Below are 24,299 nucleotides of genomic sequence, written 5' to 3' on the forward strand. Positions count from 1 at the left end.
TAGATGAGAAATTACTTGCTCTTTTTCAGCAAAGGAATACCCATAGATTCCCTATATAAGGAGAATAACTAATGTTTCAGCTCTTAAACATTTAACGTGTTTTAAAATGCAGATGTAATGAAAGGAACTCCCTAATAAATTTACAGTTGAAAGTTGTTCCTATCAGGCTACCAAATAACCACAGGATTTATTACTAGACATAAACAAAACAGGAGAATTGTTTAAGATAACCTGATAAGATAGGAATCAGAACTTTGAAGGCCAAAGTTCATTTTAAAACATCTGTAAAAATTATCACTAGATTGATAGGGAAAAGTGCTTTTAGGTCACTGCTTCTAGTTTATTTGATACAGGCAGCCCTTCAACATAAATAAATGAGATGTTGGGATAATCTGGATAATGAGCAAGCTGAAATAGTGTTACTATATCCCAGCTCCAGCTGGCTTGTAAAGAGCCGACTGAAGGATGTCCGACCACCCCTGCCTGATGTAAGGTAAGGTCTGCCTTTCATCTGGACTTTTCTTTGCTTAGGAGTACTGGATTTTATTGTACCAGATCACGCCAGCTGTTGGTAACCAGACAGACCGAGAGGCCCCCGCTGGTTCCTCTCCTCTTCCTCGGTTACCTACTGCATGATCCAGGAGGGTTGTCCTTGGGGGTGGCGAGCGACTGGGCGCTGGGAGCTCACCGCGGCCGAAGCTCTGGACGCAGCGGTCGCCTTCGCTCGCGCGCCCGAGCGCTGGGTCGCGGCTCGGACGGCGCTCCGTCCCGCGCGCAGAGCCGGCTCTGCTCCGGGGCAGGCACGGCCGCTCCTCTGCGGCACGGCTGGAGCGCTGCTTCAGACTTCAGGTACCTTATGCAGAGACTATTCAAGTGTCTTTTTTCTTGTGGAACAGTTTAGCTCCAGAGTGGATAATGAGGACTTAGTGAAATTTTGACTGTACGAAGTATCTGAATAATTTCAAATAGAGATACTAGGAGGTTTTCATGCTGCATCGCAGATATATGCCTTTCTTGACTTGGTGATGCTATAAAATAATGATTAATAGTAATTCAGCCATGTTTACATCAGAATATTAATGATCAAAATGATTAGGGCACCAGATTCTGCACTTAATTATGGTTGCAGTATAATATTTCAAATGTATTACTTGAGCTAAACACCTGGTTGAGAATTGTCATTGCACCTCAGGTTAGGAGAGTCAACATATTATTTCTCATGTTTAAAAAAAATAAATAAAAAAAAAATCAGTGGGATGAAAATAAATATCTTCAGCTGCACCTCTTTGGGTGTATCTATAAGCATATCTTAATGTATATATAAGCATATTTTATGATCTATATATATGCTAATCTATGTTAACATACGTAATTTGAGGCAGACATTCTTCAGTCATCCATACCATCTTGGATCACACACTGGATTGGTTCTAATATGAGCCAACCAATTCTGCAAGATGGGGAAGCTAGCGGGAGGGATTGACTTGTACTTGATTTTTGCCCCTAACACTGTAAAGGGTGTAGTAAAGTTCAAGCTAGGTGATTTGGTGAACCTGTGCTTAGGCTTTGTTTGTATTTGTAATGCTCTTCAGCTTATGTGTCTCTTCATGCATAATTGGTGCAGATATGTGTAGGTCCACACTTCTGATCTATGCTTCTGAAAAATATCTATCCATGGATGCAAGCGTTTAAGGTTTTTCAAATGGATGGTTACAAGGCATACATATATTTTGCATATATGTCAATATGCATAATATCGTGATATTCTACACTTTCTCTCTCCCTCTCACACACACACCTCACAGACTAATAAGGGTGSTCAAAATAGACTGGATTATTTTAGATATACCATAAAATAATTCAAATTATATAGATTAGCATTTTCTGCATAGGGAAAAGGATGCATATACTCAGACTTCAAATCCTGATGTCTCTAAATACCAGAGTCCTTTTTCTAAGTCTCARCCAATGTGTGGTTCCTCATAGCTTTTAACAGCAAACACTATACAGCTTCTGTTGGCTAGGGTCACTGAACTGATCTTTCTAGCTGCAAGTGTAGAAAAAGCTAGGGAGGAAAGAATAGCTGCTGCTTTGRTAACTGCCTTAAGGTTCTTTTTTCTTCTAGTCATACTTAACAGTTTTCAAGGAATGTCCTCTCTTTAATGGTATAAATGGAAATGGGATACAAGAAATATTTCTTTTGTAGATGAAGGTGTCTGTTTAAGTGGCGTAACACATGTTGTGCTAAGTGTTTCACACTTCTTGTTTAAATCTAGAAGACAAAGACTTGGTAGCTGAAGCCAGACAAAGCAGCAGCCAGAATTGAATTGATTTTGATTAATAAGGAAAACCTGTAACAAATCAGTAAGTTAGGTACTGTCTTAGAGATTTACTGTTTTTTTCCCTGCGCGTCAGAGGAGGCCTAGACCTTAATATAAGCTGTAGGGCCGCGTATTCAGTTAGCTATTAGAGTTCTCCTAAAGTGTTTGCATTTGGTTAGAATCCAGTTCATGCAGCTTTTCCCCCTTTCCCCTTTTTCCTTGCTTTTCCTTTTCTTTTTTCTGTTTTCTTCCTCACTTGCTCTCTTTTTCTCAAACCACACTCTCTTTCCTTGGAAATGTGGTATGAGTCTTTTCTGGGAAGTTAATTTTAAAGCTATGTATTTATTAAGCCTTTCCTAGTGCAAACATTTAGAAGCAGGTTGACAGAGAGTTGTTGGAGACTATCAAAAGAGGAATAGGTATGAAAGTTTTGTTCTGAAAAAAAAGACTAAATGCATGTAAAAATGAATAGAATGTGAAGGTTTGTAGCTTATTTCTACATAGGAATTGTGAAATCTGGATTTTCTTTTTCTTTTTTTGTTTTTTTTTCCCTCATGAAATCTGTGTTCATAATGTTCAGAATATTCCTTTACCAATATTTGCTCATGGTGTCTCTCATTTGAAATGCATTGTGAAAGCAGCTACAGATTCAAATGTGTATTTAAGGTTAAATGACTTGGCTATGAATCAACAATTAATGTGTGTTATAAAATAAAAAACAAAGCAAGGCAGAAAATAATGATAGTATCCTCCAAATTGTCATTAAATATGTTGTAATAAAAATTTGCAACAGGAAAACATTAACGAAGTACGCTCATATTCTCCTTCCTTTCTTTCTTTGGGCTGATGGGATGTAGGAGAGATTAGATCCAGCTGTACGAAGATGATACTGTTCTGGGGATCAGGCAGAGAGAACACCAGTTAGGAAAGGGAGGGTATGGAGACTGGGACTAACCAAAGCAACCAAATCTCAGAAGTTAGGATGCTTAAAAGAATCCGTTGTCATGCAAGTCTTGCTGAGCTGTGAACGTGCCTGGTTTACTAGGCTAAAAGGATGTGCACATGTTCAGCTGTGCTATTTCAGAAGTTCTGCAGAAATATCTCCATTCCTTGTTGTAACTCATAAAGGATTAAAATTATAACCAAATTATCCTTAGAGAGACAGCGCTAGTTACTGAACTAGTCTTGTGGCCTCTGGCCATTTAATACAGGGTCCCACTTGCAAGAAATGACAGAACAGGAAAACTGCATGTGAGGTTGCACTGGAGAGGCCGGAGAAGGTGTCTGCGAAGTCCCAAGTGCTGCCTCCTGCTTACTGTTTTTCCATGTCTTTTCCAAGGCTTTTCATCAACGTATGGTAAACAGTCATGTACATGCACTGTATAAAGGTAAAGATTTAGAGATTCTAGATACAAAGTGTCATGAAATACAATGATAAGTGCCAAGAAAGGGCATAACTGAGAAAAGATAGTTATTACAAATATGCGGGAAAACTGCAGTCTTTTCTATCCAGTTCTCTGCTGTGACAGTAACATATGCATTCATTAAAAAAATGCTTATTTTTTAGATTACTCCACATTTCTGATGGTTAGAGATTTAGCAAAAAATTAAAACCTCAGTTCCAAGATGCTTATGCGCAAACCAAGAACTTGCATTTAAAAAAGAAGAAAATTAGATCCTTTGTGAGAACCTACAGTGATTACAGAAATCAGTATTTTGGAGCTTCTCAGTGAACTATATTTGTCTAAGCAGTAATGTTGTTTAAAAAGTTGTTTTGCCAATTAGTCAAAGCATAAACAAAAACAAAACACCCATTTCCCAGACAGGCAAAAATATGTTGTTTGAAGCTTTAGCTCACAGTCTWTAGCTAAACTCTCTGTTTTCATGGTAGGTGAGTCCTTCCACTACAATAACCTGCTTTCTGCTGTTACAAAGATATGAACTAATGACATTCCTGATGTGGTGAAAGAATGACTATCATTAGTAAGGATTCTTGGTTTATAGAGTGATGACCATAGCTATATATATATGCCTGAGCAAAGCTGCTGAAAAGTTATTGCAGCCCTGTGCTGGCATGAGATCTGTATGTGAACAGGCAATAGTAATATCAAGGCTTATAATCAGATCGTTATTGTGGATCAGACCTCATTGCCCTGAGAAACAAGTAAAAGAAATAATTGCAGCAAAACTCAGTGTACTGGGTTACTATTATCTAGAAATAAACAATATTCTGCTCAGCTGTGAATGAGGTGAAGTATAACAGATTGGATTAAACAAAAGGTAGATGTCTTCCTGGGTTTTTGCATGCGTATACACAAATAAGGTGGGGGCAGTAAGGATGTGAAATAATGAGAAGAAAGAGGCATAACAATATCCTTAAATACAAATGTACTCTTATTGAGAGAGAGAAAGGAGGGAGGATTTATTTTGATTAAAAATTCTTACTACTTTCCTCCTTTTCTTAGCCCTGTCAACTTTTAAATTATTAATTTTATTGTTCATTATGAACAATATAATGAGGTCAGAATTTGGTCCTGTAAGATTAATTTTTGGAGATAGGAAAATTGCATTGTCAGTGTCATTTGATTTACTCAAAAATATGACTGACTAGGGTGTAATTTATAAGGGGAAGTATAATGGCTATAAAAAGAAAATATTTAATTTCAGCTTCTACTTTTGCTGGCATGAAATAACAAACATCTGCAGGAGTCATTAGCTCATAGCTGAACAATACATTAGCTTAAGTCAGCAACAAAAGTCAGCAGTGGATTAACTTTGTCCTTACTATTGGTGTCGTTGGGATCGGTCTTAGTTATATAGATCACACCCTGTCCAATGCAGCATAAAAAAGGGAATTAAGTATATCAGTCATAATATAAGTTACAGTTTCTTCCAAAATAATGGTGCATTCATCGTTTACTCTCTCATGGTGGAAGAAAAGACCTGAGCACTTAAAAATTAAATAAATAAAAATAATAATAATCCAAAATTAAATGGGTTAATTATGTTTCCGGTACCAGACCTGAATATATGAAGACGCAGAGACCAGGAAATAGTTTCCTAAAATAGGGGAAGAGAATATTAAAATAGCAGGCTGTGAATCTTGATACAGTTTGGAATGGTGATGGATGTGTGAAACATTTCTTTCATACATCTTCCAGTTAAACAGAGAAAGAATTAAATTATAGGCTCCACTTCTGGCCTTGTTGAGGACAAACTGACAGCAATACTTCTAAAGAAACATCACGCCCCTGTTTTTGAAAATTAATATTAAAACTATAATAATCTGGTTAATCAGATTTGAATTAAATGGTATCTTTTTTGTATATAATTTAATTTGCCACTGAATTTAATTTCTTATCCTGCCTGTAACAAACAGTATTGTATGTGTGTTTCTGGTGAGCTCTGTTCATTCAAATATGGTCCACAGTAGCTCCACTGTTCTTCTGGACTTGGCAGCCCTAAATCACAGCTGATTGCTGCCTACCATTTGCCTTTCTTCTTCTGTGCAGATTTGCTTGTCAACCTCACTTCTACAGGGCTGTTTGCCTTGTAAGACCCGTGGTGTTAGGGAGTGTCTTTGGCGCACCCAAGAAGAAAGCTACACTTCCGTACTCAAGTGCCTTGGCTTGACAGGGAAGGTAGGACAATCTCCCTGGAACCCAAGAGAAGTCTGCTGGCTGCATAGAAGAAGAACTAGAGCTGGAAGGGATGGGCAAGGGGAGAGAGAGAGAGAGACTGAAAAAAATCTAGTTTGTTTGTACGTTCATATGGTGTTAGCTGTAGTGTTTGGATAAGAAGGGGCTAATTTAGCTTTATAAGCACTGATCTTTTTTCATGTCATTAGCCAGCATGTGGTACATTGAAACATAGCGGTAATGCTCTGTCTGGTGAGAATAGGAACAACAAAGAGAATGTGATTAATAGGAAACCCAGAGTGCAGAACATGAAACATAATGGCAAAGGTCTACCTGGTGAGAAGAAAGCGATGAAAAGAACATGATTAAAAGGAATYAAAACAGTGCCTAGCAAAACAGCTAAGTAGTAGCATAAAAAAAGTGAGAGGAGGGAATTGTTTCTATAATGTTCAAGTGAAACTTCAGGAAAATTGAGCCTTACTGATTAATAAGTGGCATATGGATTTAGTCATTAAGATTAGGCATTTTCACCCTGTGGGAATATAGGAAGTATTGAAGAACCTGTAGAAGGGCCTCAAAACAGTAGAAGAAGCTAAATAGGTTTTATCCAAAATCAAGTGTTTTTTAGCTCAGCTTCCAACACTTGAAGGCTAAGTGGTGATTGAGTAGCTGAGAATACAAATGTCATGCTTCAAGGAAAGTGGAAAAATATGCCCAGTTTATTAGCATGTGTCATCAACAAAATCACTCCATATACCTCTTGTATGTAACTACACCAACGGTGACTGGTGTTTGAAGCAGTATATTTGTGAGGTTTTTTTTCATTTTTTTTCTTTTTTTAGTATACTACCAAGTAGTCAAAGTCCATTATTCACAAGTATGCAACGACATTCCAAATTGAATTTCTGACTAACTATGAAGTTTCATCAACATTATGACCAGAATGGACTGTTAGGAAATACAGCATGAGCTTCTGTAAATCAGCAGGACATCAAGTCTCACCCAGATATTGCTGCATGAAGCCAAAAGAGTTAGAATAAAATTTTGTAGTTTCCTGAAAACTTGCATGTGTGATACATGCAAAGAGGAGGCGAATTTAGTGTCAGAGATGTGATCGGATGAGAAATATTCAGATGATCCAGCTGGCAATTAGTGCTCTAAAAGTAGTTGAAAACCGTCCCTGTTTTGATTATCAGGGTAAATTTGTTCCTGACCACTGACCTGACTAGCAGCATGGTCCAATGTACAGTTAGGTAGGTCTATGCATCTAGAAAGTCACATCACATTTTGAGGTGAATGTCTCCAATTTACAGTTCAGCTACTGAACTTTTGTATCTTTGTCAGCAAGGTGTATTGAAAAAGAAGTTTCTCACTATTGGATTTACTTTCTGTATGGAGCTACTGATAGGTAGTGATCAGGTGATCTCTGTTTATGTTTCAGTCAGCCAAGTTACAGAACTGCCTAAACCTTATTTCTAATATTTCTAGTATTTCTGGTTGTGGTAACATTTCTGAGGTTTTCATTTTAACATCCTTTGATATTTTCATGTGTGTGCTGTAGTGTAGGCATGAGAACTGGGTAACTTAACCCCAATCTGTCTTAGCAGTGTTGTAAGAAGAGACAAGTTTATTATTAGTGGTATGATTTGATATTCTATACTACATCCAAGAATTGTTTTTACCTTAATATTTATTCCTAATATTAAAAAGCAGTGGGTGAGATGATAGAAATGGGACTGTTTGACATAGAGTAAAATCATTCTTAGGTCAGTGGGTAAATACAGACATCTGACAAGAAAGCCATGAAACAAGAAAAGCTGTTAAATGGGCACAGTCAAACAGCACAGTCATTGCCACRTCTGCAGCTAGGTGCTGCGAACTATTTATCAGACTGCTCATAGTCCATTATCAATAGTGGCCTCAACCTGAAAGAGGAACAGAAAACTAGTGTATGCATTTGAACAAGATACAAGGCTGTGATTCAACATGATGAGCACCCAGAGAGAAGCTGAATATAGACATACAGTTTTCTATTACTCTTTCAGCAGTAATGCTAATGAAAGAAAGAATGAGCAGTGTGAAACCTGATAATATTCTCAAGTACACCAGGTTTGATCAGCAGCTTGGTATCAGGGAGAAAGTCCTTTGGATAAACTGCAGATCCCTTCTTATCCCAAATAACTGAAATGGTTGTTTAAAAAAAGTACTAATACTGACAATTATCCAGTGTAGTCTAATCTACCCTGAACAAAATCGGATGAGAAATGCTAAATTCTTCTGGATCTTTCTGACTTCTTTAAGATATTTTTGTAAGATATTCCAAAATGTGTATAGACTGCCTGTGAGTCCAGATGTATCCTTGGCTAACTGCAAAAGGCGCAGCTGGCATTAAGGCAATGAATTCTTACTGAAAAGAATTCAGGGAAAAGCAACCTGTGATCACGTTATAACGTGGTGCCAACTTGTAAGGTAACTTTATTGCAGAGCAGAAGCAGATGATAGGCCCATACTGTGAGGGGCCCCAACACACTTGCAGGATTGTCCTCACGGAAGGAAGGCTTGTGAGAGCCTTCCTCACAGCCTGGTTTGGCATAGGAGACCTGGAGGAAGTCCAGTACACAAACAGCCTAGAGAATTAAGATCGCTAGCATCGTAAGGGTGGAAACAAATCCCCAGCCAACAGCGTTTATGCACACGAGATTTGGGTGACTGAATCATGACTGTCGTACTAGAACATGTATTAAGGTTAAATCATGCCTGGAAGATGGGCCGTGTACTAATAACTCGCGGTCCAGCAAACTAGAAAATGTTGATGCACAAAAAACAGCAACACTGCGAACTGTTTAAAAAGAAAGACATAGCATACAGTAAACAAGAAGAAACAAGGAAGTTTGTATCAATTAGAACATTCTGAATTAATTTGCAAGATTACTGTTAGAAAATTTTTCTTTTTTTAAAAAAAAGCACAGATYATGTCACTACACAGCACAGAAAAAGCAATACAGGAAACATACAAAAAGCATCCTTTAAAGTTTCAAGATGAGTAAGAAAGGCAGGCAAAAGGACTCCTAGAGGATAAAGGAGAGGGAATGCGGGCAGGACGTGTTTTGATGTGCTTGATCTCCATTTACTTACTCTGTTTTTATGGATAGCTTGGATTTATAATTAACTTCTTTCTTTCCTCCTTAACGTTGTTAGGAAGCAAACAACGTTTGCCATTCCTCAGTTTTTACTAAGCCCCTCAGCCCACAAAAGTGACTGTATGGAAGCCCACTGGTGACTTTGAAAATTGCTTGATAAATCAGGTGTAGGACTATCTGCAGGAAAGGAAAGGAAAGCTCATTAAATTGAGCTGCCCTCTCCCCTGAGGATCCCAACAGCGTCTGCCTGTATAAAATGAAAGAAAAAAACCCTCTCCTGTGACCTGGTTGCCCTCCTTCACACGCAGCACCCTGCCACGGCGCTGCAGCCGCTGACCTCCCCGAGACTTGTGAGGCCGCACGTGGCGTGAGGGCGGAAGATTTTTGCGCTGCGATATTTTTTGGAAAACAGCTAGAACCTCATTAAGACTCTCACTCATTGAGGTAAGCGTTTGTCATGGCAAAATGGTAGCAAAATTTACATGATCAGCTTCTGCTGGGAAATCTTGACCTAATTAAAGAGGAATTATCCTGGAGTCATTAGCTCGAATTCTGCCCTGGTTAGACCTCCAGTGATTTCAGCAGAGTTTATGTCTGCGTTGTGTAGGTCTGAATTGGCCCCAAGCGGTGCGAGAGGTATAGCACGTGTGAATAAATGTGTGTGTGTGTGTGTGTGTATGTATTTTTCATATATAGTGTGTTATTTTGTCCTTTTAATGCAAAGTCATGGCTAAAATTCACTAGGTTAAAACATAGAATATTTATAAAGTAGAAGAATTTGCCCACCTGATGAATTTTTCATGACTACTATTTTTTCATTCTAGTTTCTTGAATATATCTTATATTTAATCATTATGATCTTTGATGTAGAAAGCTCTTGCAGAATGCTCTACATAGTAATTAACAGACTTTAAAATACATGGCTTAATTTAAAATTTAATATTCTAATGAGATCCCTTAAGGAAAATATTTTCTACTCTGCGAAGATATCATAAGATTCCTAGTAAGGAAAAAGTTTTTTGGGAAAAATCTTTAATTTAATTTGACAAAATATTATGGGATGAATGTTTATTTCTTTTGACTTAGGTCAGCAGAGTTATTTTGATTTGACTTTGTTATTAGATGCTGTTATTAGATACTCTTTTATGTTGATGTTAATGTTGTAATGAAATTAAGTAATGGGAAGTAAAATAAAACTGCATCTGCTAGCATTGTACGCATCTAGCTTGCTCATCTTTAAGCCTGAACTTTTTTTGCATGAATATTAAATTAACTGGAAAATGCCATGGGGAACATGCAAATTATTCATGAATGTGGTTTAAGTTCAGAAGGACTTTTTGACTTGAAAAACTAACAAGTAATATCTTTAACATAAAACTAACAGAAACTAAAAAACTTAGGAAAATTCTAATAAAAAAATATTAATGAATTTCACTTTGCTTTTTTTGTGGGTCAAAGTTTATTAGTTTCTAATTTTGAATTAAAAAAGAAAAACCTTTCAACAGTTTAAAAATTGCCCTTTTTTCTTTTGTCACTTAAAAGAGGTGAAAATAAAATTAGATCTTTCACTTCCATCATGGAATAGAGATGTAGGTTTGCCCAAATATAAAGAGTTTTTCACTTCTGGTTAACATAGTCTGCTCAACGTTTTCTGCTGTTGGGTATGGGGAAAGAACAATAAAATAATATTCTTCTGTTTCTGTCCTCAATAAAGCTGCCAATGGCAGGGAAACCAAGTTTTTAATTTCTTTTCCCTTAGAGCACTTAAATCAATCAAATTCCAATCAAGATTTTCTCAGTAGTTCTGAGTTGAGGATGTGAATATCTGCCTGTCATTTTCTGAGATCCCCAGAAGAGATCCCTTCATGCACTTAAAAATATTTTACCTTGGACATTACAGATGAAGGCTATGGAAGCAGTAAGAGGTTTTCATCACTGTGACWGTAATTAGTGCTTTAAATGTAATTTACTTTAATAATGATAGTATGGCAGTCAACATATTATAAAATACATAGTAGATGATCACACAGAGAGAATGGAAGGTGGCAAATACTTAAAGGGAAAAAGTTTAATAACTATGGCATAACATTTTGTTACTCTCTCTTAACTCTACTCATATCAATGTACAGCCCTATACGACAAATATAAAATTGTATTTAATGTCAGGTGGCCACGCAATCCAGAATGGTGACTACTTTGAGGGCCAAAGAGAAATGCTGCGCCATCAGATAAGTGATAAGATCTTGTATTGAATGGTTTAGAGCAATATATAGCTTTGTGTTTATACTCAGCCTTTTTATATGCCCTCTTWTTGAAGAGCACAAGACATTAAGAAAAATCCAGATGCAAAGACCTGACTTTGGTCAAGTAAAATGCGTTTGGCAAAATCTCAGGTGCCTAGGACAAGAGGTTGTAGGAATAGTAATGKTTTTTTGTGGTGGGCTTCAGTGGTGGGCTTTCTTGTGTGCTGGAGCTGTTGCCTCGTGGAAGGGAGGTGCGAGTTCCCAAAGGTGCTTTAGATTCCTTCAAGCATCACTGGGACGAGGGTAGCTCCCAGGGAGGCTGAGCCATCTGTTTCGCAGTCAGAAGAGGGGAAGTCAAAAGGAATTAAGGGCAGCTTTTTAACGCAGCTCGCCAGAACCCGACAGCTCTCATTTCCCGCAGAGGGAGATGCTGGTTCTGATTCCTTCTGAAACGCAGCCACAGGAGAGGGTGCAAAGCCTCTTCCGAAAATGCAGAACACTGCTTGTAAAAGAAGATACATGGAAAATGAATAAGTCTRCTCTAAGGAACGTAGGCAAAAGTAGGGGTGAGGTGGATTCCGTAAAATCCGTATACTCAGGATGAGAAAAATCTAAGAAAAGACCACAGTTAAAAATCAGTAGGCCTCACTGCTACACTAATGAAAATTGAAAGGCATAGAGGAGTCCTGGAATACTGACTGACAGTTACAGTTAAAATGCTTTTTGCAGAGGTTAAGTCAGGGAAACTGATAAACTTTTGACTTCTAGTGGCTTCATTCATTAAGATAAAAGAAAAATCAATGTACATTATCTTTACTTTCCGTGTTCAGAAAAAATAGCTTTGACAACTAAAGATTTAATTATTATCTGAAATTTTATGAATAGTGTATACATGACAAATGAGAGTAAAAAAAAAAGTCTTAATACTATTTTAAACTAAGATTTGTTATGATAAAGTGGCATTTCTGAGAAAAGTAGAAACCGTCATCCAAGAATGTATTTTTGTGCCTCATAGCACCATATTCTCTCTTGTCCTATTTCATGATATATAGAGAAGCCATGTTTGTGTCAGCACTAGAGAAGAACGTCTGGTTTTAAAATTATTAAGCATGGGTTAAATGTTACTTTTTTGGCATTTCTTTTTGTTGAAATACAAATATCAGTGAAGAAAATCCTATACTTAATAAAATCGGTTAATAGTACAATGATCTGTAGTATTAGGACTGTTCCCATGTTTAAAGTAAATTGCTTTGTCACCCATATATTAGGTCAGACAGTCTGTTAAGGGGCACAGAATAAGTGCTGGGTTTGAAGAGGTCCAGGTTCAGTACTCTCTCTGTTACTGTCCTGTTGATATCCTAGTATTAATTAATATTTTTCATGAGTCTGTGTTTCCATTTTTATCATAGACCTATGGTTGTAAGCTCTTTGAGATCGAGAGGAGGACAGGGTTTTATTAAAGTTGGACATTATTAACATTGTTTTGCTRCACTCTACATCATACATATTTTACAACATATTTTTTTTTTGATAATAAACAGCAGTGTATTCAAATATATTCAGGTGTTTATTCCAATTACACTGAAGTCAAAGATAAAACCAATTTTGACTTCAAAAGCAATAGGATCTTTTGCTTCTGCTCAGAAGTATTAAATCAGAATCAGAAATATTAAAARTGTGTACTGGTGTGTCCTTTATTCCTTAAGTGTTGTGTTCCTGCCTCCAGAATTAGCTTGGACAATCAAAATACTACTTTTTTTTCATTCAACAATGTCTGCTAGATGTTACTCAGATCATGACTCAAGTATTCTCTTTGCTATGCCTGTATTTATACTGTGTAGTCTTATGGTGGGGTATTTCCCGTTCCTCATTCCTGAAGTTATTGGAAGACTATTGAAAACACATACCTCATCAAAGCCTTTCCCCTTTGGTTTTACCTTTCCCGTGCAGGGAGTCCTCTAACTCAATATCCTTTATTTTAGCTGCCATCTGCTCCTTTGAATTCTCCTCTTGGCACATTTTACAATTTTTAAAGCTCAGATTTTCTATGATGAAGATCTTGTTGCATGGAAACTATCTCGATAAAGCAGTATGCTGACCATTAGTCAGGCTCAAAACAGTACTGTAGACTTGAATTAAAAAAATAATAATTATTCTGTAAGGATTATGAAGGCATTTGAACAGAGGAATGTATACCTCTGATTCTATACAATTTTGTTTATTCTGTTTTAGATTTTTCTTCTGGTAAACAGACTGTTGAATGCTTTTTATCTTCATACAATCTGAAGAATTTTCATATAATGATAAAGCTCTTGTCTATTAGTTCGTTGGTTTACACAGCCTTCTGCTCTAGGAAGAATGGGACCAGCAAATGATATATTAGAAAAATCTTAATTTACTGGAAAGCTGCCAAGTATTTGGGAAAGCACATCAGAAACTGCATGTTCCATATGACTGTTCTAATTTGCACTGAAATTTTTTAGGATTTGGAAGTTGTCAGTCTTGCCTGGATGCTAGCTGAACTTTCTAATGGTTATTTCAGTGAGACAAGTTAATTTGGGAGTAATTTGCTGGCAGCAGACTAGGTGGTCCAGGTGTGTCTGAGGCTCAGGAATTAACATGGATGTCTGGTGTTACCAACACAGGACTATGTAGACTTGGAGTTGGTTTGTTTGTCTTAACACTGCTATTTTTGCTTGATTTTTGAGCATTGCTTATTGTCTTTTGAATCCTTTCAATTTTGCTGACTTCCTTTTGGAGATACCAACACCTGAAATTCARTTTGTATTTCAGTACTGGTTATCACCAGTATCCTTTCTATTACCGTTTCTCAGTTAATCGAAGGACTTTTTCTGCTAATTAGTTATCATATAATATAGTAGTAACTCTGGCTTCTTTCTTCTGATATTAGATTTGAGGATGCTCAAATCACGCTCAGCCATTCCACTTTTTCTGCTTGAAGTCTTGTAGCTGCAATAGGATCTGAGAAAGCCTTGTTCTCCTACCTCYGCGAGGAATTAGTCCTCTGAGAAACCTGCTCTCAAAAGCAGACCAAACTACTTCCACTCACTCAGCCTCTGCTGCATGACCCTCGATCTGCTCCCCTGCTAGTATGGACAAGTTGGGTACGTGGCACTGCATCCAGGCAGCTTTCACTTAACCCAAGTCAAATACTTGGGTACACATCTGGAGCAGGTCAGGTCATTTGGCCTCTAGTGCAAGCACCAAACCAGACTTGGACACATTGTGAGCATCTGAGTCAGCTTTTGTTGTAGCTTTTTTTTTTCTCAAGGGGGAGAAAGTCTGAAAAATAAAAGAAAATATCATCATCCTTATTATTTTACAGTGTAAAACATTGTTTTTTGAAAATTCTGCATTCATGTAAGAATAACTGACTGGATTTCCACTAAAACATCAAAAAAAAAAAAAAAAACCCAAATGAAATATCCTCAGGCATTCATAAATGTGAAATAATTTGAATTGAAAGATGAAACCTCCCACATATGATGATGGACATATAATGGATCAGGTTTTGCATCTTTAAGTGTAGCAGATGCTAGCAGTTACCTGTTTAATCATAAAGGTATTTTGTAGCCTTTTTCAATATTTAGTTTTAAGGGTATATTTGGATGGTGGAGAAGGCTCTTAGAAACTTGAAGAAATGAAGACTACACTGTAATTTATGGTCTTAATACCTTAAGTATTTGAGTACACTAGATTTTGTACATGAAAGTGCTAGAATATTTTTCAGAAAACTTTCTTTATTTTGGAACATGCATGTGTTAAAACAATACATACGCTCTGTGTWTGTATATTTATATATATATWAAAAAATGTATATAAAAATTATGTGATGTTTCAAGTCATGACAAACAACTGCTGATTTCAGAATTGCTGCATTAAGTACTGTTGTGCCTTTGGCAGCACTTGAAAATGTTGGCAGGAGAAGTGAATATGAAGTGAATAGTCACTAAGGAGTGAATAATTGTTTTAAAAACAAATTCTTTTACATATTTTTTTCTTAAGCAGAGCCTTCTGCCAAATACTAGATTCTGTATTTCTTCAGTGGGTACCAGATTGATTTCCTTGTCCTACAGAGTTGTGAATGCAAAGACAGAAAACAAGTATCATTCTCTAATCTTATCTCCTGCAAAATACAGATTTCATTTGCCAGCTAAATCTTTCTGAAATATTTGGTTCATATTTAAGCATTTTCTAATTCAGCACCAGGCCCTGATGTGTTCACTTAGGAAGTCAATAAGAATCAAGTGAGAATAAACTAATCACCTTTCAGGGCATTTCCAACAGTCATTTTAAAGGAAGCTAATATTCTCCATTTCAACTATACCTGAAATTTTGGTCAAATGCCCAAGGTATTCACAGCAAGAGAAATATTTCAGAGTAGAAATGTTTTACTTCTGTAATGCAGTGATGAATTTCCTACATCTGCTTGCTGGAAATTGTGGCCAATTTTCTGTTAGAAATTTGTTTCCTGAAATAAAATTAAGAGAGGAAGAAGAAAGAATGACTTTTTCATAGGTTTCAAGTGCTTAAACCAGGCAAACCTGTGAAAAATAAGCATGCAGGCTTCCTCTCAAGTGCTACAGACGTTTCTAGGGATTTTTAATTAATGACTTTGATTTTCACTTAACATCTGTCATCCGAGCATAGTTTTATCAATGCATAGGGGAGTTATAGGCATGCAAGACTGAGTTACCTGGTGTTCTCCTTCTTGCTGTTAGCTTTTTAAGATTAGCTTCAAATGCAGCTTAGCCAGCTGAAGACAGAAAGAGGCCCCTTCCGGAGGGCCTGTGAAGAGTCCTGTGAAGAGATGTGCCAGTGTCCCAGCATTACCTGCTAGCTGGAGGGGAAAAAGAAAAAAAAAGAAAAGAAAAAAACCCCAGCAAAATAACAAATTCATCTTCCTTTTAAAACTGTGAGAAAAAAACTGTTATTTGCATTAGCAGATGTACCCTGATCAACTAGCGTACATGCTGTGTTTTTGAAATTCATTGACAACCAAATTCTAGACCAAAATCTAGAACTAGACTCTAGAGTCAGGAGTCTAGCAGAGAAGGAAGAAATGTTTAAAATTAGAGAGTGATACAAAACAGTTTAATATGGTAATTCCCATTTTCAGTGTCATCACTCAGTATTACTGAGCTGAAGAGAGAAATAGTAGCCCAGCAATCACATCATTAGACCAGATTTGTAGATTATAGAGGTGGGGTAGGGAGGAGAGAGAAATAGGAGCAGGGGCCAGATGCTTGTGTAGGAAACAGGAACGAAGCTTAAAAAAAAAATGTTTTTACTTAATCTGTTATTTGAAGTCASTACAACATCATCAGAGGCAAAGTTCCTGTGTTCATCACCCCCACTTAAATATCACTGAGTGTCATTCAATACCCCCTAATTTTTATTTCAAGCAGTGGTGTGAACTGATTTAAATGTAGGCAGACACATTATGCTTCGTGAAAGAATTCTTTTTCTTGGGTTTTACTCCTCCTTTCTAATAACTTGTGTTGGGGAAAAAAAAATATATCACCGATTACAGTGGCAACCGTTCGAGCCGCTATGAGGTGGTGAGTTAGCGTTAATCATCCAAGCTGTGGCTCTGAGAGGTCCTCTTCACACTCAGCATCACAGGCAGAGTGGGGCAGAGAGAGGCTGCCGTTTGGTGATGCGGGAGCTTTGGTGGAGACGCTGCTTGTCGTGATTAGCCCTCTGCTTGACGACACCCGGCCTCATCAKTCACGCGAGTACTGCCTGCAGCGCCGCGCTGTGAACCGGAGAAGAGCACTGAGCCAGCTTACGGGAAAACAAACCAAGGTCTGGAGAGCAGGGAGGAGGAGAGGCCACTACAGCTGGTATTTTCAATGAAACGTCCGTATCATTAAAACTTCAGTCTTAGCTACCGATGCTGAGTTTATTGCAAGTCAGTAAGCTGTAGTAGTTTGAAGATAACTTGATACCTTGAGATTTAATACTGAGTACAGTATCATTTACTTTTAAGTTCTCTTAATTTGAAGACAGAAAACGTTGCTTCCTGTTCTTGGATCCTACTGCTCACAGGTGATTCATTTGGATCATTTTGCAGAATTCTCCCTGCATAGCCTTTTACATAGAGATAATATAGTATATCAAAGTTTATTCTTTTATAAATATCTCTTACCTTTTATTTGAATATTAAGGGCGAACATAGTTTACATTAATGTAAGTAACACAAACATTACCATAAACAAAAAACTAATGTTATGGTGATTCCACCTCCCTCAACTTTACTTTTACTATGCTTCAAAATTCAGATTTTTTGCAGATTTCTCAAGTAATCTACCATTGTATTACAAATACTCTGAAGCTTGGTATAGGTATTCAGATACTATCTGAAAGTTGCTTTCTCACGGTATCACTCTGAGGCTAATAGTGTGCTATATGCTGGAGGATACATATCCTTGTATATTCTTTCCAAATCTATCCCTGTGTCTTGTCTTTTTGTCTTTTTTTTTTTTTTATTTTTTTTTCGTAGTATGCTTTTACCTTTCAGTATTACCTCTGAGGAAAATGTGATTGAATTGTCCCAAATGTGCATCAGATTTTTTYTTAAAAAAAAAAAAAAAAAAAAGGAGCTAATGTCAGTGCTGCCATATGTCTTATTATATTTTGCCAGTGATGCATTACATGAGGAAGAAATACGTGCTTGAAAATATTTTAAAAGTGCAGACTGGTTTACAGCTTAAGGTCATGCAATACTTTTATCAGGCCATAGCTTTAAGATGCCCGTGACAGTTGTTGGGGGATGTCTGTGTCCAATACCTGGCTCCAGCGCGGTCTCGCCCCTCGAGGCCCGAGGAGGGAGCTGGGCAGGTTGTTCYGATCCAGGGCCAGGCAGAACGAGTCAGCGGACCCTGCCAGCTCACCGGAGCAAGGGGATTCCAGCTTATCCCCTCTCCACCTCTTGGAAATAAGTAAAGAAAGTAATTTACAGCTCATTACTGTGGGTATGACTCACTGTATAAATAGCTTTTTAAAATAACTTCAAGATTTAAATCACTGCTGATAGAGGGGAAAAAAGTGTCATATGGGGATTTTTCAGCATGATAATTTAGTGATTTACTTAACTAATGGAGAGTTGAGTGCTGACATTCCAACTGAGGCAGGACAATAAAGCAAAAATAGTGTATTCTTTGAGTACTCTGTGGCTTATTAAAGGCTCTTTTTTAAATGTGATCTGTCAAGCTGTGTGGGACGAAAGAAATCCTGCTGCAGATAGTGAGAGATTAAGCTCATATGATAAAAAAAATAAATAAATGTGTGCATGAAATCCGAATAAGTTTATGCTGGTACTTTCATATCTAATTTTAACATACATCTTTCATCCAGACAGGTGCAGGGTTAAGAAATACGGTATTGACAACTAGACCTAGGTCCTTAGCCTTTTGCAGAAGCAGTTCTGAACTTCTGCTGTCATATATCATAGCATGCCATTAGACTGCAATGAGGAAGATGAGTTAATTTTTCATCAGTGACACCTCTCTATTAATATTATATTAATTCAGCCAGTCAGGATTTTGAATTTAAATGTTTTGGTCTCTGACAAGATATATTGAGTAGTTCTAATCTCACTAAAGGTTACAGCGGCCTTCTCTCTTTAATAGGCACAATATACGTAGTACGTGCAATCTTAGTGTCTGCGCGTAGGTTACTGATTTTAAGGACAAAGACTTCCATTGTCTTGCGCTTGATTTCTGGAAAAAAATGTGAGATGTGAGACTATAAAGGATCAGTTGTTGCGCTTATTTGTAAGAGAATTCAGCTCTGCGGGAATAGAAGCAAACATAGTCTCTTTCTGAAAGAATTTATGGCCTAAAACAGCAGTGAAATAGTCAAAGGTAATGAAATAAGCAGAGATGCAATGTTACCAGCGTAACTGTCTCAGCCTCTGAATGGTTTATTTCAGCTGAGATTCAGTTATCCTATTTTATACGGATGTGTACACAAGCACAGAGTGGTACCATTGAAACATCCGTCAGAGCAGTATCAGAATCCAGCTTTGCATTGCCAATGCTAGTATTCATCACAGAACTTAATTCTACAAATAATATTTAAATGGCTCTCTGTTTAAAAAGAAAAAGGTAATGGAATGAATTTTGAATATACTTTGTATAATTGAATAATGTTGTTTAATTTTAATATGCCTGCACAGTCACGCATACAGAGTCACACATTCTTATTTATTCGTTGCTCAAGCAAAAGTTGGGCTTGCAGTCTAATAGAGATTTTGGACATTTACATAATGTAATAACTGAAATTCTAACTAACTTTCATGTTCTGTTCAGCTTGTTTAGTTTTCCTCTTTGCTACTGATAGCTTGAGAAATTGCAACATACGTAATTTGGACTGAATTCATAATTAATTTATTTACCTCTGTTTCTGTTGCTCTCAAGGTTTAAAAGTCAATTCCTTGTGTGGAGCTAACTGTTGTGTTGTTTTTGAACTAACGATGTGTCTGATTAGTTCAATTTAAAAACAATAGAGTAGTATTTTCTCTTTGTTTCTCGGATTTTTTTTTTTTTTGAAATTGTCTACTGTTACAAGCACATTTTACTTAAATTCAGTAAATATTCAATAAAATTTCTMTCTATATATTTATACATACATATATATATACACACGCACACACATCATAATAGATCCATGTAATGTCAAAATATGCATCTAGACTTGAAAATTTATAAAAGTGAGAGGATAGACTATTAAGCACCTTGTTTAGAACAGTTTATATTATACATTTCATGATGTACTGTTCTTGTAATGCATCCTTCTGTTTATTAGAACACTAAGTTATATAAATACATATTTATTTTTTTTACCTCAGAAAACTGTAGTCAGAGACAAGATACTTGGCTGGTGCTTCATTCAGAGAGTAATTYGTTATCTTCTGTCGATTGGTTTGGACAGCACCTAACAGAGCAGCACTCTAGGAGTGGGCAGTTAGGAGTGATGGTGTGGCCAGAGTGATGGTCACATACAGTTGCATATAAAATATTGTATTGAATTAGCTAGGTTTTATACTTAGTAATGAATGTAACTCATGTCTGTTGAGAAGATGCTCGCAGCCATAGGGGCCTCTAGTATGTCTTTTAAAGTTTCACTAAAATAAGGAAAGAGTTTCCTGCACCTTCCCTGTTTTCTCCGATCATGATACATGGGATGATAGTGAGGGCAAACCAGCCGATTTACCAAGTGTGGTACTGATCTTTGAGGAAATGTTTGAAATCGTTGTCGCTGCCAAATTCTAGAAGTGCYGTGGTGAGTTAATGCCTCCGGGGACGTCAGGAGTTTTGGGCCCTTCAGTCTGTCAAGGCTCAGATAAATGGGCTATGTTGTCAGGCAGAAGAGAGGACTCCTTTGGAAAAATGTGTGTGTGGAACTGTTTTTGCAAGAAATCAAACAGATTAAGCTTGGATAACAACTGATGGAAGAGATTGATTAAAAGAAAAAAAGTGATATGGATACCTGTCTTTAATGCCTTAAGAGGGTTTCTATCACATTTATGGAGAGTCCTCTCAGACTTCAAGATGCTTTTAGAGTATCCAGGTGAGAAGCACTTGATTGCTGCTTTCTCTTTTGTTGAAAACTTTTTTCAAGACTGTAAGAAAGCCATTTTTATGATGAATGTGTATATAAACATTCTGACTGCAAGGAGAGAAAGAACTAGGTCACTGACGTAATTGTAAAATACAGTTTTCTGTGAATACATCTATGTACTGACTTTCTGTTGAATATGCAGGAAATAGTTGCGGTCTACAGTCTAAGGTGCAATCTGATGGTAACTTAAGGCAATTTAATGGTTATCTACAACAGAAGAGGAAAGGTTCTAGTATGCAGATACATATTCCTGTTGCTTTCTTCAGACAGTAAATGTTTGGACTGGAGAGTTAAAACAGGTGCATTTATCCTGTTTTATTTATCCACACGCATTTATCTCAGATGCAATATCTGATGTTGCTGAAGATGATTCAAACTATATAAAATAAACTAGGATGACTGCTTGTTCATTTTATACATTAATAAAATGTAAATAATTATAACAGCACTATTTGGATTTCTTCATCTCTTTCTCTCTTTCTCTCCTCCCTCCCTCCCCTACCCCCCCACCCCCTTTTGTGCAGCCTCAGATGAAGAGGAACCAACTTCAGCAGGTATGAGTGATTTATGATTATGATTATGCCTGTACCTCGGTAATTCTTAATGGCTAGGTTTTTTATTTTTGTTGTTATAACCAGAGCGCACATTACACACATTACATGTATTAAATATCCATATCAATGTAGTTTCTTTCCTTTTTTTTCCTTTTTTCTTTTTTTTTTTTTTTTTTTTTTTTTTTCTGCCTGCTCCCCTTCCTTTTGACTGTTTTTCCCTCAATCCTGGAGATACCAGGATATGTAATTTGAACATTTATTCCAGTAGTGGTTCAAAATCTTCTCTTCTACTTGTTCCTTCCTTTATGCTCCTTCCTTGGCTAAGCTGGTACTTAGGGCTGCACACACAGAACCAGGTCAGAAACAATCAGGAGTTCAAAATAATCAGTTTTTTGCTCATTTGTAGTCTGCCTTTATACTGATGAAACTCAACTGAATCATCCCCAAATTGACATTTTTAAAGACAGTACAGCTTGGGAACAGGCAGCAGAGGAAGGGAAGAACAGAGGACGCAGAGCATCCTGCTTAAAGTAAATATTCAGCAAACTATGGCCTGGACTGTCTGCTCAGAGAACTTCTATTTCCATTGACAGACTGCCAAGTAGTGACAACAGTTAACAACACAGTCATAAAAATTACTTCAGAAGCTACACAAGAGATACACACATGAAATGTTTATTCTGTTGCTAAGATTAACTGTTTCTAATTAATTGGGAATGCCAAAGAAGAGTGCTGCTAACCAGCTTAACATAATTAAAATGACATTAAGTTGTATAAACTCAATGAGTTAAAACATCAAATGAATAGACAGTCACTTTATAGTGACTTATTAAAAGAAGTCAAGATCTCCAGAGGAGCAAAGCAGAAAAGGTAAGGAAAGAAACAGAAGAATGGAAGATGGCAAGGAAGGACAGTGTTTAGAACGCTAACTTACAGCTTGGGAGCAATATAAGTAATTAGGATACAATGGAGAATAATAAAGGAGAGGACTGAGAGTAAAGCCAAGATTAGAATATGAGGAGAGAGGAAGAATAGTTAAGAATTGTACTGAATAGAGGAAGAAGCCAAAGAGCTTTTAACATGAAGACTGTAGCAGAATAGAAAAAAAGCATGACTGAGATGAGGAAAAACATTGCAAACCATGAAGAGAGGGAGATTTTGAGAAAGAACATTACAGTACCAACATACCCTTGAAGAGTATATATTATGGTATATATTATCATTGTTAAGCATCACCCTCCAACTGTTTCCTGGGAAGTCTGTCAGTGTTGAAATTTTCATGGAAAGTATATATTAGTAGAAAACTAATGCAGCTCTTCAAAAGAAGAGTCAATTACAAAGGAGATATACAGGGTCTTGCCTGCCCTATTTCTTTTGGAGAAGAGAGAAAAAGCAAAAGTATTTTTTTTCCTCTTATGGAATTGATTTAACTATACCTGTATGTCCAAAACAGTCTTGCAAARACTGCATATTGCGAAACTGTCATTCCGGTTGCAACCAGTGGAGCAGCTCATGAATATATAGCATCTTTCTTTGAATTAAAACTATTGCAGTCTTTGTGATGGTTGTGTATTCATGGACTGGTCAAGCCAACCAGATACATCAACTGAAAATGGATAAAAGAAAGGAAATGAAATCTATAAGACAGTGGCACAGATTCCAGAGATCTCTGCTAAACTCACTGGCTGGAGTTTCACAGAAGTCCAACAAATTCTATATTCAGCTCCTCAGGAATACCTGCCTTCTAGAGTGCCAGACAACAGGCTTCGTTGATCGCTTCTATAGCGATATAAGTGTTTTTGTTGTGTTTTATTTTGTTTCTAAGCACTTCACACTTTCCTTATGGTACCCTGGTAAGACTGCTTTGGTTATATCCCCACATWAATCTTGTGTTTGACAAAGCTGAGTTAATAATTTACAATGAATGTCTTTTGAGTGTTGTTCTGTCATAGAGTATTCCTAAACATTCGTATTCGCCTTGAATTTACCCATCACCAATGTCATTTTTCACATGAGGATTTTTCAAATATTTTCCTCAAAACCTTGATCACATGTTTTTCGAATTCAGATCAGGTTACTTGTGGTTGGTTGAGTGATCTGCACATAAATTTTAGCTGTTATTTTTACTGTTATAGTTCCTTAGTGTTTCAGGGTCTGTTGTCATCTAAAAATTTCTTCAATTATTTCATGCAATAATAGCTATAATAACTATACCAGTGTAACTTTCTGTGTGGATCCTCTCACTGGAAACACCAGTGACCTCTTTCCACCTTAGTTAGGACACAAAAAGATTCACAGTAACGGTACACATAAGGGAGTTGCACTACGCAGTAATGCAGGTGGATGTTCCCACGCAGACAAATCAACAGTCCTTGTGGACTGAGACCTCATTGTGCTACAAATGCAGAACCACAATGTTTTTGCTCTTTGATTTGGACAGATGAACAAATGCCTCTGGCAGAAATCATACACGGTAGATTTACAATATGAGACAAAATACATATTTGTAAATATTTGTGCCAGTAAACCTCAACCGTTCATAAATACGTTACAGGGAAGCATGACTAAATACCTGTTGAAGAAGTATGGTGAATTAATGCAACATTAGCACTTTTTGTCATTTAATCTAGTTCTGGGACCTAGATATTTCACTTGATATTTCACTTGATTAGAATCTGTTAGGAATTATTTTTGAAAAATGTATTTTATTTTGAAAAATTTTGATTAGTTTGAAGCTTTTCACAGGAATTTATTT

At 36.9% G+C, this 24,299-nt stretch overlaps 1 protein-coding gene across 1 annotated transcript in view; it reads left to right on the plus strand.

Moving 5' to 3' along the window:
- EDIL3 (EGF like and discoidin domains 3) overlaps positions 1-24,299 on the plus strand; it is a 229,263-nt gene that overhangs the window by 56,836 nt on the left and 148,128 nt on the right. The window contains exon 3 of the mRNA XM_085316785.1: positions 21,515-21,544. Coding sequence (XP_085172911.1) covers positions 21,515-21,544 — 30 coding nt within the window. The remainder of the gene's footprint in view (positions 1-21,514; positions 21,545-24,299) is intronic.

This window comes from Rhea americana, unplaced genomic scaffold (assembly GCF_003343005.1).
Source record: "Rhea americana isolate MKP2758 unplaced genomic scaffold, rheAme1 scaffold_114, whole genome shotgun sequence".
Taxonomy (NCBI): domain Eukaryota; kingdom Metazoa; phylum Chordata; class Aves; order Rheiformes; family Rheidae; genus Rhea; species Rhea americana.